A 16,730-nucleotide genomic window follows, 5' to 3' on the forward strand; every position below is an offset into this window, starting at 1 on the left:
ATGTTTACGGGCACCGCAGCTGGTGTGATCCCATCAAAAGATGGTCTCTAGTTACTAGCTGTGTCTTTCTGCCATTTGCTGGGTAGATAGTATACAGTGTGTGTAAAGATGTTTTATGTTTTTTTTATTTGGTTTTTTAGGGGTTTTTTGCTGCTGTATCTGTGAACAAGTTGATTAAAGTGTTGAGAATGAACCAAAACAGAAAAGCTGTGCGCCATGAAACCAAAACTGTGAGCTGAAAAATGCTGAAAAACTCTGTACAGCTGAGGGCAACAGCAGGTAATTTTCTGTGGGTCAGCCCTCTCTCATACAAATAACTTTGTGACCCATAATTTATATTTAAAAAAAACGGCAGCTTTACGTACATAAAGTGACAAGTGGGATTTCTGAGAGACACTCCTGCCTTCGCAGGTGCTCCATACCCTAGCTCTAAACTGTTTGTTAGAGACAAAGTGACCCAGATAACCTCCGTTTTAATCAGACTGTGTAGCAATGCTGTGATTCAAAGATATACTGTAACAGATTATCTGTTTGCATTTCAAGTCTTCTTGTGTATGTTTACTAAAAGCCAATAGCTTTAATTTCAATCTGTTCCATCTAGGCTTAACGTATCTGGGAAATCCCTAATGCCAAACTGATGGATATCTGTCTCTGATCCACTCCACAATTACAGGGCATGGAACTAACCTAAAAGAACCAAAGAAATAAAAAATTTGAGCCATGAGTGATTAGTCATGAGTGATTATGGCTGTAGTACTGTGACTGCACCATTATTACTTGGCATTGACCCCAGTGACTCAGATTGAAATGAACAAACTGAGTGGAAACTTCAGATTACCACTGCCTAAAGATGAGACATCACACACAGGAAAACACTTATCTTAGCCACATTAACTTTCCCTGTGCTGTCAAATCAAGACAACACAAAACAGAAAACAGGCTCAGTTGTTGGCCATTAATTCCTTTTCTACTTTTCTTTTTTTGACTTCCCTACCTAATGTAACTGTTGTAGCTTTTAAAATCATAAGTCTTTTGTGTCCTTGTGCTTTAAAGCATGTCTCTGATACACCATAAGGGACAAGGGTATACTATATCTGTTACATCCATTATCTACAGACTCTTGGTTGTTATGTCTCATATTCCTGTTGCCAGCCAAAGCAAATTAGCCGCTGTACGAGCTTGGGTGACACAGGAGTGAGCTCAGTCTTTAAAGGGAAGCTCTGCATGTCCTCTGCCTCGGCACCTCTACACACATTCACCCCTTTCCTTCTTTGTCACCATTTGGATTTACCCAGAGGCAAAGGCCCCCTGAAGAACTCCTCAGATGTGATCAACGCAGCTAAGAAGATTGCAGAGGCTGGTTCCAGGATGGACAAACTGGCCCGTGCTGTCGCAGATCAGGTAGCTTTACAACTCCATTTGCATTGTCATTTTTACTATTATACTTTCAACCAGTCTGACTGTGTCATCTTATGTGGCTGCAGAGCAAATTTTGACTTAGAGTAAGTGGGCATGGACATTGGAAATCTTTAATGTGAGCATTGATGAGCCCAGCTGGAGTGGTGGGCTTTGTTGCCGCATGACTTTGTCTCCCAATGGGGCCAACACTGAGAGAGCAAGACAGCAGAACCAAGTTGTGTCTCTAATATAATTAGCTCCCAACCGAGGTGTTGCATTCATTATCAGATGAGTACCTCTCTAAAACACGCTGACAGACCAGTTTCAATATCTAATCAATCAGTGCTGTGCCAAGGGAAGATGGGAGAGAAAAGAAATAGGTGTGTATGCTGTGTATGCTGTGTATGCTGTGTATGCTGTGTATGCGTGTGTGTACAGCAAATGAAGTGGGAGGTATTTCAGAATGCTAGCAGCACTCCAGGTCATGCATAATGTTCTTCTTCATTTCATCTGTCTCTAATAAGCAGTGAGAATAAACTCAGGCACAAGACTCGCTGATTTATTAAGGCAGCCTGTTGTCATTGTAATTGCAACTGCTGTTTGCTAGCAAACCCTTGGAATAATTATCGTTGGTTTCAGTATCACACGCTGGGCTTCTTTGCTGTGCTGCTAAGCTGAAGCTCACATCAAAATTTAGAATCAAATATTTCTCTGAAGTCCCGCAACTGCACTGAGACCAGCAGACATGATCACCAACAAGCTGCTTTATCTTTGGTGTAGTGTGCACGTGCAAGGTACTGCACTCAGAGTTATTTTGTGGTTTAAATTATAATCCACAAATTGGTCTTTTATGCGCTTGAGTTTGGATTTCAATGTAATATTGATAACAAGAAGGCACTTAATGATTAAAATGTAGCTTTATAAAGGTTCAAATGTTACTTTAAACCCGTGTTAATTGATTTTTTGGGGGGGGGCAGTGCAACAAGTTTTAAACACAGCTGAGAGCTGATATAGCAAACGTATCAGCCAACAGTGGCTTATTCACAGCAGATACAGCGTAATGTAAGTCCAATACTCACTTTCTTTTCTGCTCTCTTCCAACCTCCTCTAACCCTTTGAGGAAAAAAAATATGGCTGTTTACCTGCCAAATGCTCCATTGCTCTTACCAGCTAACAGCAGCTAGCTTTGCCTGTCTGCTGTTTGGTGCTGAGCAGACAGTGTACACATTGTGGTTTATCAGAGCATTTTTGCTGAAAACAGCTGTCTGTTGTATCTGAAAAGATGGGAGTGGTCAGACTGAACCAAAACAGTGAAGTTGCCGTCCAGAAAACCAGAACATTGAGTTATAAGATGCTGCAACTCTTTGTGGAGATGAGGGGAACTTCAGGGTGTGATGATAATTTCTGTATCTGTGGGTTTATCACTGAGAGCTACCTCTTTTACATCATGTCATGTCATACATGTCATTTTATCCATTTTTAATATATTAATATGACATATATGTTAATTTAATACTTTTATCTGGATCCAAATCTTTCAAAATGCACACAGATATTGAGATTCATATGGCAGAAAGGCTTTCATTTAATGCAAAGTTTGAATTTGCACCAGAAAAAACAAACACTCGGCCCATGACCTAACTTTCTACTAAATTTTATTAAAATATGCTGTCAAGCTGCTTAGATATCCTGAAGACAACTAAGAAAATAACCTGCTAACCTTTCCAAGCCTACATTATTGTTTCCTGTGAGTGCATTTTAAATTTGTTAAAACCACTCAGGGGGGAGTGATCCTTTCCAGGGTGCTGTATGCATCCCTAATTCAAAAACACACAGGTGGTTAGATTGAAGTACATACAGAAAAATGTCGCTCATGGTGCAATATACCAGAATTGAAGAGATTGTTTTTCTCCATCTACTGTACAGCTTCTTCATCCCGCGCCTTCTTGTGACAATATGTGACTTCACAACAATACTCTGCTGTTAGCACACAGCAGACTGCCTGTCAGTTTGAGTGGCCGTGGAGTATGCTAAGCTTTCAACTGACCAGAAGGCGTCTTTAGTCACTGCTCTTCTCATGTCACTCTGTCCTCCTCTCCAGAGCATATTTCACCACAGAACAAAGTTTCAGGCTGTGAATTCATAACTTTGTCTGTTATGCAGTAATTACCACAAACAGAGAGATGAAAAGTAGGAGTTTCAGCCTGTTTGAGCCTTGTATATAAAGATTCTTGCATTTTTCCATTTGTGAGAATATTTGTCTCAGAATGCAGGTCTCCCCTGGATCTGGGACAGAAAGGACAAAGGAAGCATGAACTTATCTCTGTGTGCTTATGTATTCACGTCTTGGCTTGTAGGCTGCCGAGTGATGATCAGTGTAAACAGGGTTTAGGTGGGAGTAAATCTGTCACATGGCAAATCACTGGCAGAGCCCGTGTCTGAATCAACAGTTGCTGTAATGAAAGAGCAGGTGGCTTGCCATTTTTAATTCTCACTTAAATGGTTCCTAGACCAGTGTTTACTGAATATTCAAAGCCTTCTGTTACACTTCCAGAGACATCAGAGCTATGATCAGGAAATAAAGAGGGGCTGGAGGACCTTTTCACTTCTGGCATGTATTTTATTATAAAAATGTTTTCATGTGAGGCATTTGGGGCATCTTTCTGCCATGCCATTCAGTAAATGGAATGAATTAGCAAAAGTTAAAACAGCAAAAGTTTGCTTTTATCAAGCATGTTAATGGTATTACACAAGAACTAACATGACCTTGATTATTTGTATTTATTCTGGATGAAGAAGACAAGCATTTTGCATTCACACATTATGGTACGTAACCTGTACTGGCCGAGAGGGCTGTAGCTTGACAGTAGGAATAAAGGCTGCTCCGGTGCTTTCAGACAGGTCCCTTAAGTAGCAAACCTTGTTGCCATGACTCCACATCAGCCCTATTGATGAACACGTGTGAAGCAGAAGGAATTTCTGCGTGGAAGGGTGGAAGGACGGCGAGCTCTTTCATAGTCATTTAAGCACAGCACTTGACGTAGAAAAACCCCTCGAGGCATCTCACCCCATTTCACTCCAGCAGTGCCTTTTTTTTTCTACTCTTTTTTTTTCCCACTCCATGTTCCCTCCTCTGTTTCATTCTTAAATAGGCCTCCTATAGACACACTATACAGTAAACGGAGGAAGCCAGCTGTATGACATTAGGAGCACCTATTGTTAGACATACATTGATTGTTGAGTGTTACGAGCAGCTCTGCCATGTGACGGTTGTTATCAGTCTGCCTGAGACAGGAGGTTTTTGATTGCTAAGCAATTCTGCAGCACCATCTGGCCTAAAATGTAGCTGTGTTGGTGGTCGCTCTTGAGGTCTTGTGTAGTTATATTAAGGTGAGTATTCTTATATAAAGTATGGCTAAACATAAACAATAAACATCATAGTATAAGGCTGTTATGCTTTATTCTCCCCGTTGTCAACAAATCCCATTAATAGACCAAAACCAAAACAAAATGTGTCCCATTTCTCATTACTCTTTGCTCTTGCATTCAGCCCCAAGCCCATTCATTCCCTCTGGAGATGTAAAGCTTGAAAATATATTTTTTTTTTTTTACTAAATCTGCTGAGCAATTTAGTTTTTAACAGATATAAATGACAGGAGTAAATAGTCCAATTCTCTGGGACTATTTTTAGATGTGGATTAAAACAGTTTGGTTTACAAGCAGTTATTTATTGCAGCAGGACATCGGATATGGGATTGACTCAAAATAAACTACAGTGACAACGTTCATTGTAATGAAGGAAAACATAACACAGTGCAGCTGTGTAGCTCACTGCTGTATTTTTAGAAGTTTTTGAGTAGAAATTGAGGCTGAGGCTACACAGACGTTAATTGTTATTAGGATCAATTCAGTGCTGGTTTTGGTTGTCTGATGGGATTTGTGGACAGTAAGAAAAGTTTCATTTCAGTTGGGGTGGTGTCTTGTAGAACTTGTCAAGAAGTGTCAAGTTATTGTTTACAAATGCTGCTAAACACATGCAAGTCTGAAGCATTCAGACGTCCAGGTCTCACTTTAGTTGTCACAGCGGAAGCCTCTGTCGCATTGAGTGCAGAACAACAAGAGCAAAGCTCCTGTAGCCTCCACTGACAGCAGTGAAACCAAGTGTGACTGATGTGTAATTAAAATGCTTCTCACTAAAAACAAAAACTACACTTTAACGGGAACTGGCTGGGGAGGAGTCAGTACCAACTAACTTCAAAAATTAATGCTGAGTGGAAATCCTGTCTCAGCTTTTCAGGAGGAAAAAGATTTGTTTTATAGTCTGATCAATATGACTTTTTTATTTTGTTTGGTGAACCTCAAAAGCCAATGTGACTACATTTTCTCGAAAGTGCAATCTCTTGTATCATGCTTCATATATCATACATCTTACGACACATACCATATAGTATGTTATGGTCTTTCCTCATCCCTTTAGATACAATGTTTAATTTTTAAAAATCTGGATGCATAAAGGAAGCATGTAATCCTTCAAAATTAAGAGTCATATTGTGTCTCAGCTAATACCAATGTCTGTCAGTAGGTTTTGGGTGTGTACATTAGATAGGAACCCTGCTAATTGAAAGGGATGAGCCTGATCTTTTGGTATTTAGGAATTGTGATTAGCACAGTCACGGTGGCTTCTCAGTGGTTCCCAACCTCAGGGTCGCATTAATCTCAGGAGGTCACAAGATGATTAGAGGAGGAAAGGAAAACGTATTGCTTTTATAAAAGTTATGGGGTTTTTTTTCAGACTTTTCTGTATATTTCCACATTTTTATTGTGAAATATTTGATCATTTTCACAAATAATTTTTATAAAGAACAGGATGTTTAAATGATATTCATGAATGGTAACACCAGGTTTCTCGGGTTGCTCTGTTATTTCACAGTGCTCCATTATACTTTTTCCGGACGGTGGAATATAACAGAAGGAAGAAGGAAAACATTTAAATATAATAAGTGGTTTCCGTAGGCACTAGAATAGGAAAATGCTCAGTCTTCTATAGATATGATGCCAAAGGCTGGATGAGCAAATAGAAAGATCACAAGCTTTCTTGAAGTAACTGACAGGTGACTGTCAGAGGCACTGCAGTGGTCCAGTCAGCTAGAAGGCATATTCTATAACTGTATAACATGCTCAATTTGAATCTGTCATAGCACTTTTATTTAATTCATTTCTGTCCTCCCTCTCTTTTGTCTTTGTCTACTATTGGATATGTAATGAATGAATGAAGAAATAAGAACATAGAAAGGCTAGAAATTACTTTTTACACTCTTAATAATTTAGGAAAGGTCAGTCTCACCATGCCTATAAATGCAACATCAGAGTGAGGTGTGAGTGGTGTTTTGACAGACTGCCACACTCAGGAACAGAGTTCACATCATGGTCCTGAATTTCCACAGTGAGCCTGTTTCATTCGTTCTGGCCCTAATTATGCAGAAAAAAACAACAACAACAACAAAATTAAGGAGATTTATCACCTTTTTGTCAAACAAAAAAATACCAACATGTGGAGAGAAGTGCTGAGGTCAGAAGGAGTTTCAGAAAGCTGAGTAAAATCAGGCCATAGCCCAGTTTTCTCACTAGTCAGTAATGAATGTTGTTACACTATGAAGGACAAAGAGAAAGAGAGAGAGAGAGACAGAGAGCTTCAATGGCCCTGGCAAAGTAATGGACCATACAGTTTATTTACATCAACAGGGAATCTGTGGAAGAAATTAACTATTAGTCAACGGTACAATAGGGAACAATTGTGTCATGTCTGCATGAAACATGCCTGGAGCAGCTGTGTGTGTGTGTGTGTGTGTGTGTGTGTGTGTGTGTGTGTGTGTGTGTGTGTGTGTGTGTGTGTGTGTGTGTGTGTGTGTGTGTAAGTGTGTGTAAGTGTGTAAGTGTGTAAGTGTGTGTGTGTGTGTGTGTGTGTGTGTGTGTGTGTGTGTGTGTGTGTGTGTTTGTTCGTGGTGTGCCAGGAGCATGAAGTGCAGTTAGCTGTGATGCTAGCCAGGACTGGCGGTGCAGTGATAATGCCCAAGGCTTCACTGGCTGCTCTATGAGCTAGCAGCTCCACCTCAGTCTGCATTCAGCGACACTTATTGAGATGAAACTGGTGCTGGTGGCAACTCTGGTCTTATTCACTGTGTTGTTGAACGTCCTGCTCTGATAGTGGCCATAACTATAAATGTGAACCATGCATTGAATTGCTCTTTGCAATTCTATTTGTAGACTGTAGTAACAAACATTTCACCAGACAACAGGAGGACAGTGTTTTACTCGCAATTTGTGAGCACTTGTGGCCAATCAATACTATTTGTCCTGGCACGAGAGGCCTTTCCTCAGTGAGAAGGAGAGAAGATGGGCGGCCAACAAAGCTGCTAGTTCTGGAGCTGGTATATACATATCACATTCTTGATATTTAACTTGCCATCCTCCTGTACCGGAGCCCACAAGACAAGGAAATGAGCTGTGCATTTCCCCATACAGTGATGCTACTGAATGTCCTAGTTAGGACCGTTTAATATTAATGGCTAGAAGAAAGGTGTTGCTACAAAATGATGCTCACAGTGTTTAGGCAGCTGATGCAGTGTTCTTAACCCACTGGGAGCTTAGTGGGCCATAGCTTTAGCCCTGGAAGGCTTCCAGATGGAATAATAGGGGCAAACTGTGTAATAGTAGGAGATCTGAGGAGACTGTCCTCGTATTCCCTGTTGGTCCATTTGCTGCACTGTATGACTGGGTTCTACACCACTGAAGTAGCACAAAGGCCAGCAGGACCAGGTCAGAACTTCTTCCAAAGAAAAGGAGAAGAAGAAGAGAGACACATACAACAGCCTCATGTGTCTTCATGTGCTTCTAAATATTAGTCCGTTCATTGTCGATTGATCTGTTTTCTTCTGGTGCAGCATGCTGTGACACTCTTGTTGTATGTGAAATGAATGAGCCTGACACCCTGCAGTGAAACAACTTGGCTTTGAAACCGTTACCTGCATCAAACCACGACTGAAAAAAAAGCAACATCTTCCAGTGCAAATGTAATTAGCAACCCAAAACAGTGGAACCCTACTATTTTCGTCAGGATTGCTGTTCTTGGTTCTCTGCTTCAAAAAGGCCTCAACATCAGAAACCATGAGTTCTATAACAATCCAATTTGGTAGAGAACACACATCTTAAGCCTGTTTGGGGAAACAAACAATTTTTGACAATAAGCCAAAGACCTTTTATGTCCTCCAAATTCTATGGCTCAACCACAAATCAAGTGCTTTGGTGGTTTTAATTTCTGTCATGATATAATTACATATCCTGTCTTGTCGTTGGCTCTTTGTTCATCACAGATGATTCTGTTTTTACATGAAATATAGCATGGCTCTCCAAACAAGGAGTGAGATGTCACTATGCTAGTTTGCATTTTGGCCAATGTGTCGCTCAGCTCAAATCAATTGCATGTTTGTTATGTCTCCACACCAACAACAGCTGTGGCCGGGCCGGAGGCATTATGTTTTCAGGTTGTCCGTCCCACTCTTGTGATCCGATATATCAAGATTGCCTTGAGGGAATGTCTTCAAATATGGCACAAGCGTCCACTTCAAATTGCAAATGACCCTGTGCTGTGTCCTCACAAAACATGTTTTTGGCCATAACTAAACAATTTCTATGATAATTATGACAAAATACACTTAATACCTTTTCAATTCCTTAGTAAAATCCAATGTCCACTTATAGCTGTTATTCTTATGTGGGTGTGTGTTTTGACTGTGTTTTTCTTTGTGCCTCTTTTCCATTCAGTGCCCTGATTCAGCATGCAAGCAGGATTTGCTGGCCTACCTGCAAAGAATTGCCTTGTACTGTCATCAGCTTAACATTTGCAGCAAGGTGAAAGCTGAGGTTCAGAACCTGGGAGGGGAGCTCATCGTGTCTGGGGTAAGTCTGTCCACACAGAGCGGCACATGACCAGCTTCATTATCACTGATGCTCTTGATAGGCTTTTAGACTTGAGTCACTAGACTTGGTTAATTTCAGACAGTTTTTATGCTGTGCACTGCGGGTGGGCAAACCTTTTAGTTCAAGGTCAGGATTAAGCTTGGAAGACCAGATGAAGGGTCATGCATATTAAGGCTGATGCAATTATTTCAGACCGATTACTATCTAATAATACCAGAAAGATGCACCGCAGGCTTTTTTTTCCATTTCTATTTTTTATGCCTCATGAACCCTATTATCACAGCTCAAAGTAAAATCAGACAGTTATCCCACATTGCTTGCACTTGGCATTTAAACCTTTCATTATTTTTTTTTTCCCAACGTACAGAAACTATATGTTCAATGTTTAGCAATGAAACACAAACAAGGTAAATTTTAATCTTAAAAATATAATTTTATTCCTTGAAAGATAAAGAGGACACATGATGCATTTGCTGCATATTCTCTATTTCAAAACGTAGTATTAATGAAAAAACATTGATTAGATTGATCTCATAGTAATATGTCATCTATCTTACCAAATCCACCTGCAAAGCTAATAGATGTCTATATGAAGGGATTTTATCTCTTCATAAAGCTAGGAAATACTTGTTCAAACCAAAGGAAAGTTATTCGATACATGTTCCAGCTGCAGTCACATGTAGCTGTCACATGGTTTTCATTTTAAAGAGAAAACTTCTCTATCAGCATAATCATGTGGTGAACTGTAATTCCCTCTAAAACTTGATCGCACAATAAACTTTTAGCTCTCTTTATTGATCTGTGTGTGTGTGTGTGTGTGTGTGTGTGTGTGTGTGTCCTATACAGTGACCTTATTAAACCTTATTAAACTGATAATATGGATATTAAGTAAATTTTCATTCACAAAACGCAAATTAGCGTTTTACAATCTTTACAGCACATGAGACCCTCCATCCTTAGACCCTCAATTTGGATAAGGAAGTGGAGAAAGAAAGAAAATAGAGAAACATCAGGAAGGACAGAGGAGGGATCCCTCTTCCAGGCCAGACAGACATGCTGTAGAGTACAATGATCCACATTAAATACATTTTCATAACTGTCTTCAGTTCAGTTTTCAAAACCTCACAATATACACAATATAACAACATAATTAAAATTTGTAGAACTTTAAAAGAAAGTCCAGTTCTAACTTAAAGTGGACAAAAAAGCTTTACCATTCTCTCTATCTGCCAATATCCTGAATTTAGGTATCAGATTTTTTATTCAGGAGAGAAAAAATGGAATCAGTACAATCCCACTGTTTTATCTGTAAAGAATTTCCTTATTAACTGTCTTAGTTTGATTTGTTCCTCTAATTAAAATCAGACTTGGCTTTTATTTTTGCTTTGGATTTTCTTGCATCTTGTGCTGCTACAGTTCTTCATGATTTCTCAGGACTCTATTATAGTTTGTCTCACATGAGATATGTAAGCCCTGCTGAGATTTTAACCTTTTCATGGTGGCCAGCTGGAGTCCACACTCATTAAATCTGCACAGTTGACTCGTCTCGGCATGGGGTAGGAGGAGGCCCACTGGCCACCGACCCTTAAATGTCAGCCAAACAAAACAGACGGAGACAGAGGTACACCTGACCCCTGCCTCTGCTAATTAAGAACTGCTAAAGTAAGATGTCATATAGCGATGGCCATGTTTGTATCCTGCTTAATTGCTAGTTGCAGCACAGACCTCCTAAGTGCTCTGTGTAGCTAATATGTCCTAATGTTCTTGTTGAGCGCACTGACCCTGGTGAAGAATAATGTATATGGGATTTTTCCTTTAACAGTTAAACTTTTTCACTTGACTCTAAGTGTTTCTCTCTCTTTCCCCTCCAACTGTCCTTGCCCTCTCATAGCTGGATAGTGCCACCTCCCTGATCCAAGCGGCCAAGAACCTAATGAACGCAGTGGTGCTGACTGTAAAGGCATCTTATGTAGCCTCCACCAAGTACCAGAAGGTGTACGGCACAGCAGCGGTTAACTCACCCGTGGTGTCTTGGCGCATGAAGGCCCCTGAGAAGAAGCCGCTGGTAAAAAGGGAGAAGCCCGAGGAGTGCCAGACACGTGTGCGACGAGGCTCCCAGAAGAAACACATCTCCCCTGTCCAGGCCCTCAGCGAATTCAAGGCCATGGACTCCTTCTAAGAAAAAAAGAAAGAAAAAGAAAAAACGTCGTGCTTACCCAAGAAAAACAACAAAACATGACGCTGACGAGTTGAAGAAAAAGTCCCTTTTTACATTGTGTTAACCCACCTCTGTTTGTGCTTGGTGACACCTCAGGAGGACTACAGTACATATTAAACTGCCACACTGCGGCTCCTGTGAACACTGCGGGCCTCGAGGCTCGCAGACAGCCGGCACACACCCAACACTATTTATCGATCTTATTGTAGCTTAATATGTGAGATCCAAAATGTGACACAAACACAACTACTTTTGAAAATATGGGAGTTTAAAAAAAAAGAAACATATCAGAGGAGGAAGAGTGGCATTTAAAAAATTTGTGGCAGTTGATGTTCTAGCTATATCATTAACGTGCTACTGACTGGCTGCTTGTATACACATTTAAACTGTCTGAATGGAAATCCTGAATGGTTCAGTAGAGGAGTTATTATAAAGGGAATATATCAGTGTTGGTATGTTCCCCCTTGATATTTTTTTTTTTTCAATTTGAATGTTAACCTGTAGTGCTAGGAATAACTTATGTTTAAGATACCTGGAAGTGTCGGCATCCAAGTAGTTTCCTTGTTCCTGATGATTATAATAATAATCCATACGGTGTGTTTTCCGAAGCACACTTATGGTATATTGTATTGCCTTTTTAAATTCATTTATTTAATTATTACATCACTAACTATGATGACCTTGATTGGAAGTTGTGTAGCGTATAAATATAGACAGAGAGGTTTGACTAGTTGTGGTTTGCTCAGAGAATAGAAATCCCTGCATACAGTACCTTTATATTCACCCTTCTCTAATAAATCCCTCAACTTGACCCTCCAAGTTTCACGTGTCTTTCTTGCTGTCATATTCGCAGCACTCTGCAGCGGCTACTTCATCAATCTGTGAGTGAGTATCATAGCAGTGATTGCTTTTATTAATCTGAACAATCTGACATAATCATTACAGATTACCATGCAAGACCTGCAGATGAAAAGATTCCAGGAGAGAAAAAAAAAAAAATCTATTAGTACTGAAAGCTTACAAGAAAAGGCATATTGATTCAGGGTCACAGGTGAAGGCCCATTACTCCACTGTGACTTGAGATAATTAGTCATAGGTCAGCACTGTTAGTGCTATCTTTGTGATATTTTACCAGATCCACCACACCTGCCATGATTTTTATGTACTGTATATGATACTTTCTAGACATATTATCTGTGTGGCTCTGAGGACACCAGTGTTGGTCAGTCTGTCTATTGGTCCTTCACTTTGGTCAAGACTGAAATATCTCAATATCTATCAGATTGGTTGCCATGAAATTCTGTACAGACATTCATGTTCCCCACAGGAATCCAAATCACAATATGGTGATCTCCTGACCTTTCTTCTTGTGCTGCTATGGGGTTGACATTTGTGGTTTCTCAAGTATCTCACATCTGGTACAAACATTCATGATCCCCAGAGGATGAATTGTAATAACTTGGTGATCACTTAACTCATCCATCACCATCATCGGGTCAACATTTCAAGTGGTTGAAAACTTTGGCTCATGACAAAATACCTGTAAAACTAATGACATTCCCATCAGCGTCTTCGGTACTTTGTGTTTAGACAGTCTTATGTTGTGTCTGAAATCATTCCCTATTTACTATAGTGTGCACTATCTACAAATACCCTCCCTTATTTTATTTGAGTGTCTGACTCTCTAGTGTGAAATTTAAAAACTGTGAAAAAAGTGATGTTTATAACTTGTACACTGACATTTATACATGAGTGTCCCAAATCTGTGTGTCTAGTGTATATTGGAAGTAGTGAATTAGGGGACGATTTCAAACATGGGCCAAGTGTGGTCGTAGTGATCACAGTTCCTTAAAACTGTTTGGTAGATTGCCATCCATCAATTTAGCAGTTAAAGCTGTGTATGTTTCTCACGGCCTCAAAGTTAACTGCTGAGTCTGTGTCAGGTATATAAGCCAGCATTGACCACTGAAGTCCTTGTCAATCTCTCTTAAGCCTGCTGAGTTGTTGAGGGAAGGACAGGAGTGTTGGTGAAAGAAGAAGAGCCTTGAGAGAGCTGGGACTCAACAGAAGTCTGAAACATCATCAGTCAGCATGAAAGAAACCCCAGGAATGCTCTGGGCTCTCAATATAGAAGTCTGAGATCTCTAAAGGCAAAGAGTCATCGGTGTGCGCTCTACAATTGTGACGCTTATATAGCTTGTCTGGTCTTTGGGAAGACACTGAGACCTGGCTTCAACCTCCCTTCATGCCAAGTGGTTCCAGTGAATTAGTTCATTTTTCAAAGATAGCACAATGCATTCCTTTTAGAAAAGCTCAATCAAGCCCCTACAGGCATCACTGGCACACCCTCTCATCAAAGCGTGGAGAGCAAATCAATTGATTGCTTAACATGACCTTGAACTCTCATGAATCAAATCAAAAGCAACGACAAGTATAATTGTCCCAATAGCTGCTCATGCAACACTAGATTAGGTAATTCAGTGGTTTAGTCACCGATAAGGAATAAGGTTCTTTGTGTATCCACATTGTCCCACTAATGACCATTAAACACAACAGGCATCAGGCATTCGTGCATCTCCAAAGTACCCTGTGTTTAGGAAACAGGGCCATGGGGGAGAAGTTGTAACACAGTCCACTTAATGGAGGGATTAATTCCTGACTGTGGTGCTGTCTAACTACAATAATCCCTGTGTGTATCCATCTCTACCATCCAAATAAAACATGACATATTGGCTGACAGCCTGTTCTCTTTTAAAATTAAAAAGAAATAATTAAAAAGAAATAATGATGGTAGCAGAAATGCCACTGCAGAGTAGGATATTAATACTTTGATTTGAGAGATGTCTACGAGGGATGTGCTGTATTAAAAGGATTAAAACAGAGTTCTAATCTAGTTAAACAAACCTCCCTCAGACCAACTATAAAAATAGACGGAGAGGAAAATGACTTAAAAGTCCCAGAGGCAGAATGGTGATAAACAGCATACAACCAGCTGCTGCAATATGGTTTTTGGCTTTCAGTCTCTGGTGTCAGGTGCCTTCTGACACTGAACACACAGGAGACTCTGCCATCTGCACAGATGGACATCAATGCTGTAAAGTGTCCTCTTTTATGGCTGCAGTTGTTTTATAACACAAAATGAAAATTAAATCAGAGCAAATGGAGTTGAATCATCTTTAGGTGACCTGATGACTGTCTTCTTTAACCCATTCACCAAGTTTTGGAAGACGTAAAGGTTATCATCTAAACATTTTTGAGAGATAGCTGACACATTTTTAGCTCTAAAGCAGAGGCGCAGATTTTTAGTTTTATTTAGGCTCCTTCATATGGCCAAAATCATTTGTGATACAAGGCATGTAAGTAAATATTTTGCAGTGGAAGAATGATTTCAGTTTGAAACCATCGACATGTTACTACAGATTCATTGCAGTTTTGGAGAGGTATGAAATGAAACCTTCTTAATTTATTAATGTATATATTATCATGTATAATATTAATGTCAGCTCTTTAGATGTTCTTCCAGGAAAGGTTCAAACATGTTTCTGATTCTAATTTTCTCATGCAGGGCTTCAGGTGGGGAGAGACTGGAAATTTCTTGATCTCATCTGAATGCTGGACTATGCTTTGCAATGGTCTGGGTAACACATACACACACACACTCACACATGCACATTGCTCATTCTGAAGCCTTGTGCCAGTAATTCCTTTTGCATGCTTCCTTCTTCTCTAACTCAACTCCTTGAATGTGTCTGAGGAGGTCAAGTGGGCATGGCATTTCAGTGTGGCTGCCCAGATTCAGACTCCTCTGTCTGACTCATTCTATGTTTTCAATCTGAAAATCCAGACTGGGGGGATGTAAATGGTTTCTGGCCGTACAGCCAATGATTAAAGCAAAAATGTGATCCTGGTAGACGGTCGATAATCCGACCATTCCCCCGGCACAATGTCTCTATCTCTCTGAGAATATGAAAAGGTCCCACAAGCACAAGCCTTCACAGCTGAGAAAAGTCTTTAGGCTTGGCTGCACTGACACAGAAAAATTCATCCTCACATCTTTGCAAAATATTTAATTCAAAAAGCTTGGTAACGTGGAGACTTGGAGAACAAGTAGCTGCAAGTCATAAGTGCTAGTATACCAACAATCTAAGAACATGCTAGTGCTTATCAGTCAATAGCTCCCCGCGCTTCTTTTTATTTTCTCCTCACTGTGCCGTTCTCTCCCTCTGAGGCATTTCGCTCTTAAGATTGTACATATTTAATTTGATAAACAGATATTAAAGAGGGCAGAACAAAACTTCAAGATAACAGTTAGGTGTTAGTTAGCAAGCATGTTAGCTTAGTAGCTAAAGTTACACAATTTATTTATAAAAGACCTAATTGTTCCATCAACACCCCTCTCATAACTGTCTACAACCATTACTCTTTTGTGGAGCAGTTCATGACAGAGAAGTTTAAAGTGTACTGCTAAGTTACAATTCCATTCGATTCCGATTGCTGCCAGCGCAAACTTCAGGTTTTAATCCTGATGTGACTTGGCCTTTACTCCTGCATGTTCAAATCTCACTACTCTTCAAAAGGAAAATTTTCCTTCTCAAAGTCCTGAAGATCTCAGTGTTTCATTTCTTCACCATATACTTGCCTTTCTAATGTAACTGACTTTGATTAACATTTCTGTGTGATGTTTGCAATGTAGGTTGAAAAAAAAATGTTTTAAGTTTGCAGTTCAGCATATTAAAACACAATGGAAATAATTGACAAAGCACAATATTCTATCATTATTTAAAAAATAGTCCGCATTCATATCAATGTGTTCATATTGTAGGTCTACATCAGGTTGCACACTGCGATGCTCTTGCAGCTGACAGTCTCACTTTAAAACTATATGCTATAATCAGGATATATTCATAATCCCTCCTATCAGCACATTGTTTAAGTAAATTTACAGTTTACAGCATATTTTTAGAATATGTGGGTATGACTAAAAACTGAGGAAATAGATTCCCATGTTAAAATAACCAACTCTGTTTGACAAAGTCTGTTTGACTTTGATTTGCACAAACTCAAACATAGGCATATGATTTTATTTTACATTTTGGTCCTGCAGCATCATCCTCCTCCACAGAAGCCTTCATAATGT

General features: G+C 39.8%; 1 protein-coding gene across 3 annotated transcripts in view; it reads left to right on the forward strand.

Moving 5' to 3' along the window:
• Positions 1–12,404, forward strand: part of ctnna2 (catenin (cadherin-associated protein), alpha 2) — a 360,950-nt gene extending 348,546 nt beyond the window's left edge. For all 3 annotated transcript variants that reach the window (XM_056370618.1, XM_056370606.1, XM_056370611.1), the window contains exons 16-18: positions 1,296–1,401; positions 9,220–9,354; positions 11,267–12,404. In XM_056370618.1, coding sequence (XP_056226593.1) covers positions 1,296–1,401; positions 9,220–9,354; positions 11,267–11,554 — 529 coding nt within the window. In that variant the 3' untranslated portion in view covers positions 11,555–12,404. The remainder of the gene's footprint in view (positions 1–1,295; positions 1,402–9,219; positions 9,355–11,266) is intronic.
• Positions 12,405–16,730: the final 4,326 nt, after the last annotated feature.

The sequence above is a fragment of the Seriola aureovittata genome, chromosome 3 (genome assembly GCF_021018895.1).
Source record: "Seriola aureovittata isolate HTS-2021-v1 ecotype China chromosome 3, ASM2101889v1, whole genome shotgun sequence".
Classification (NCBI taxonomy): Eukaryota; Metazoa; Chordata; class Actinopteri; order Carangiformes; family Carangidae; genus Seriola; species Seriola aureovittata.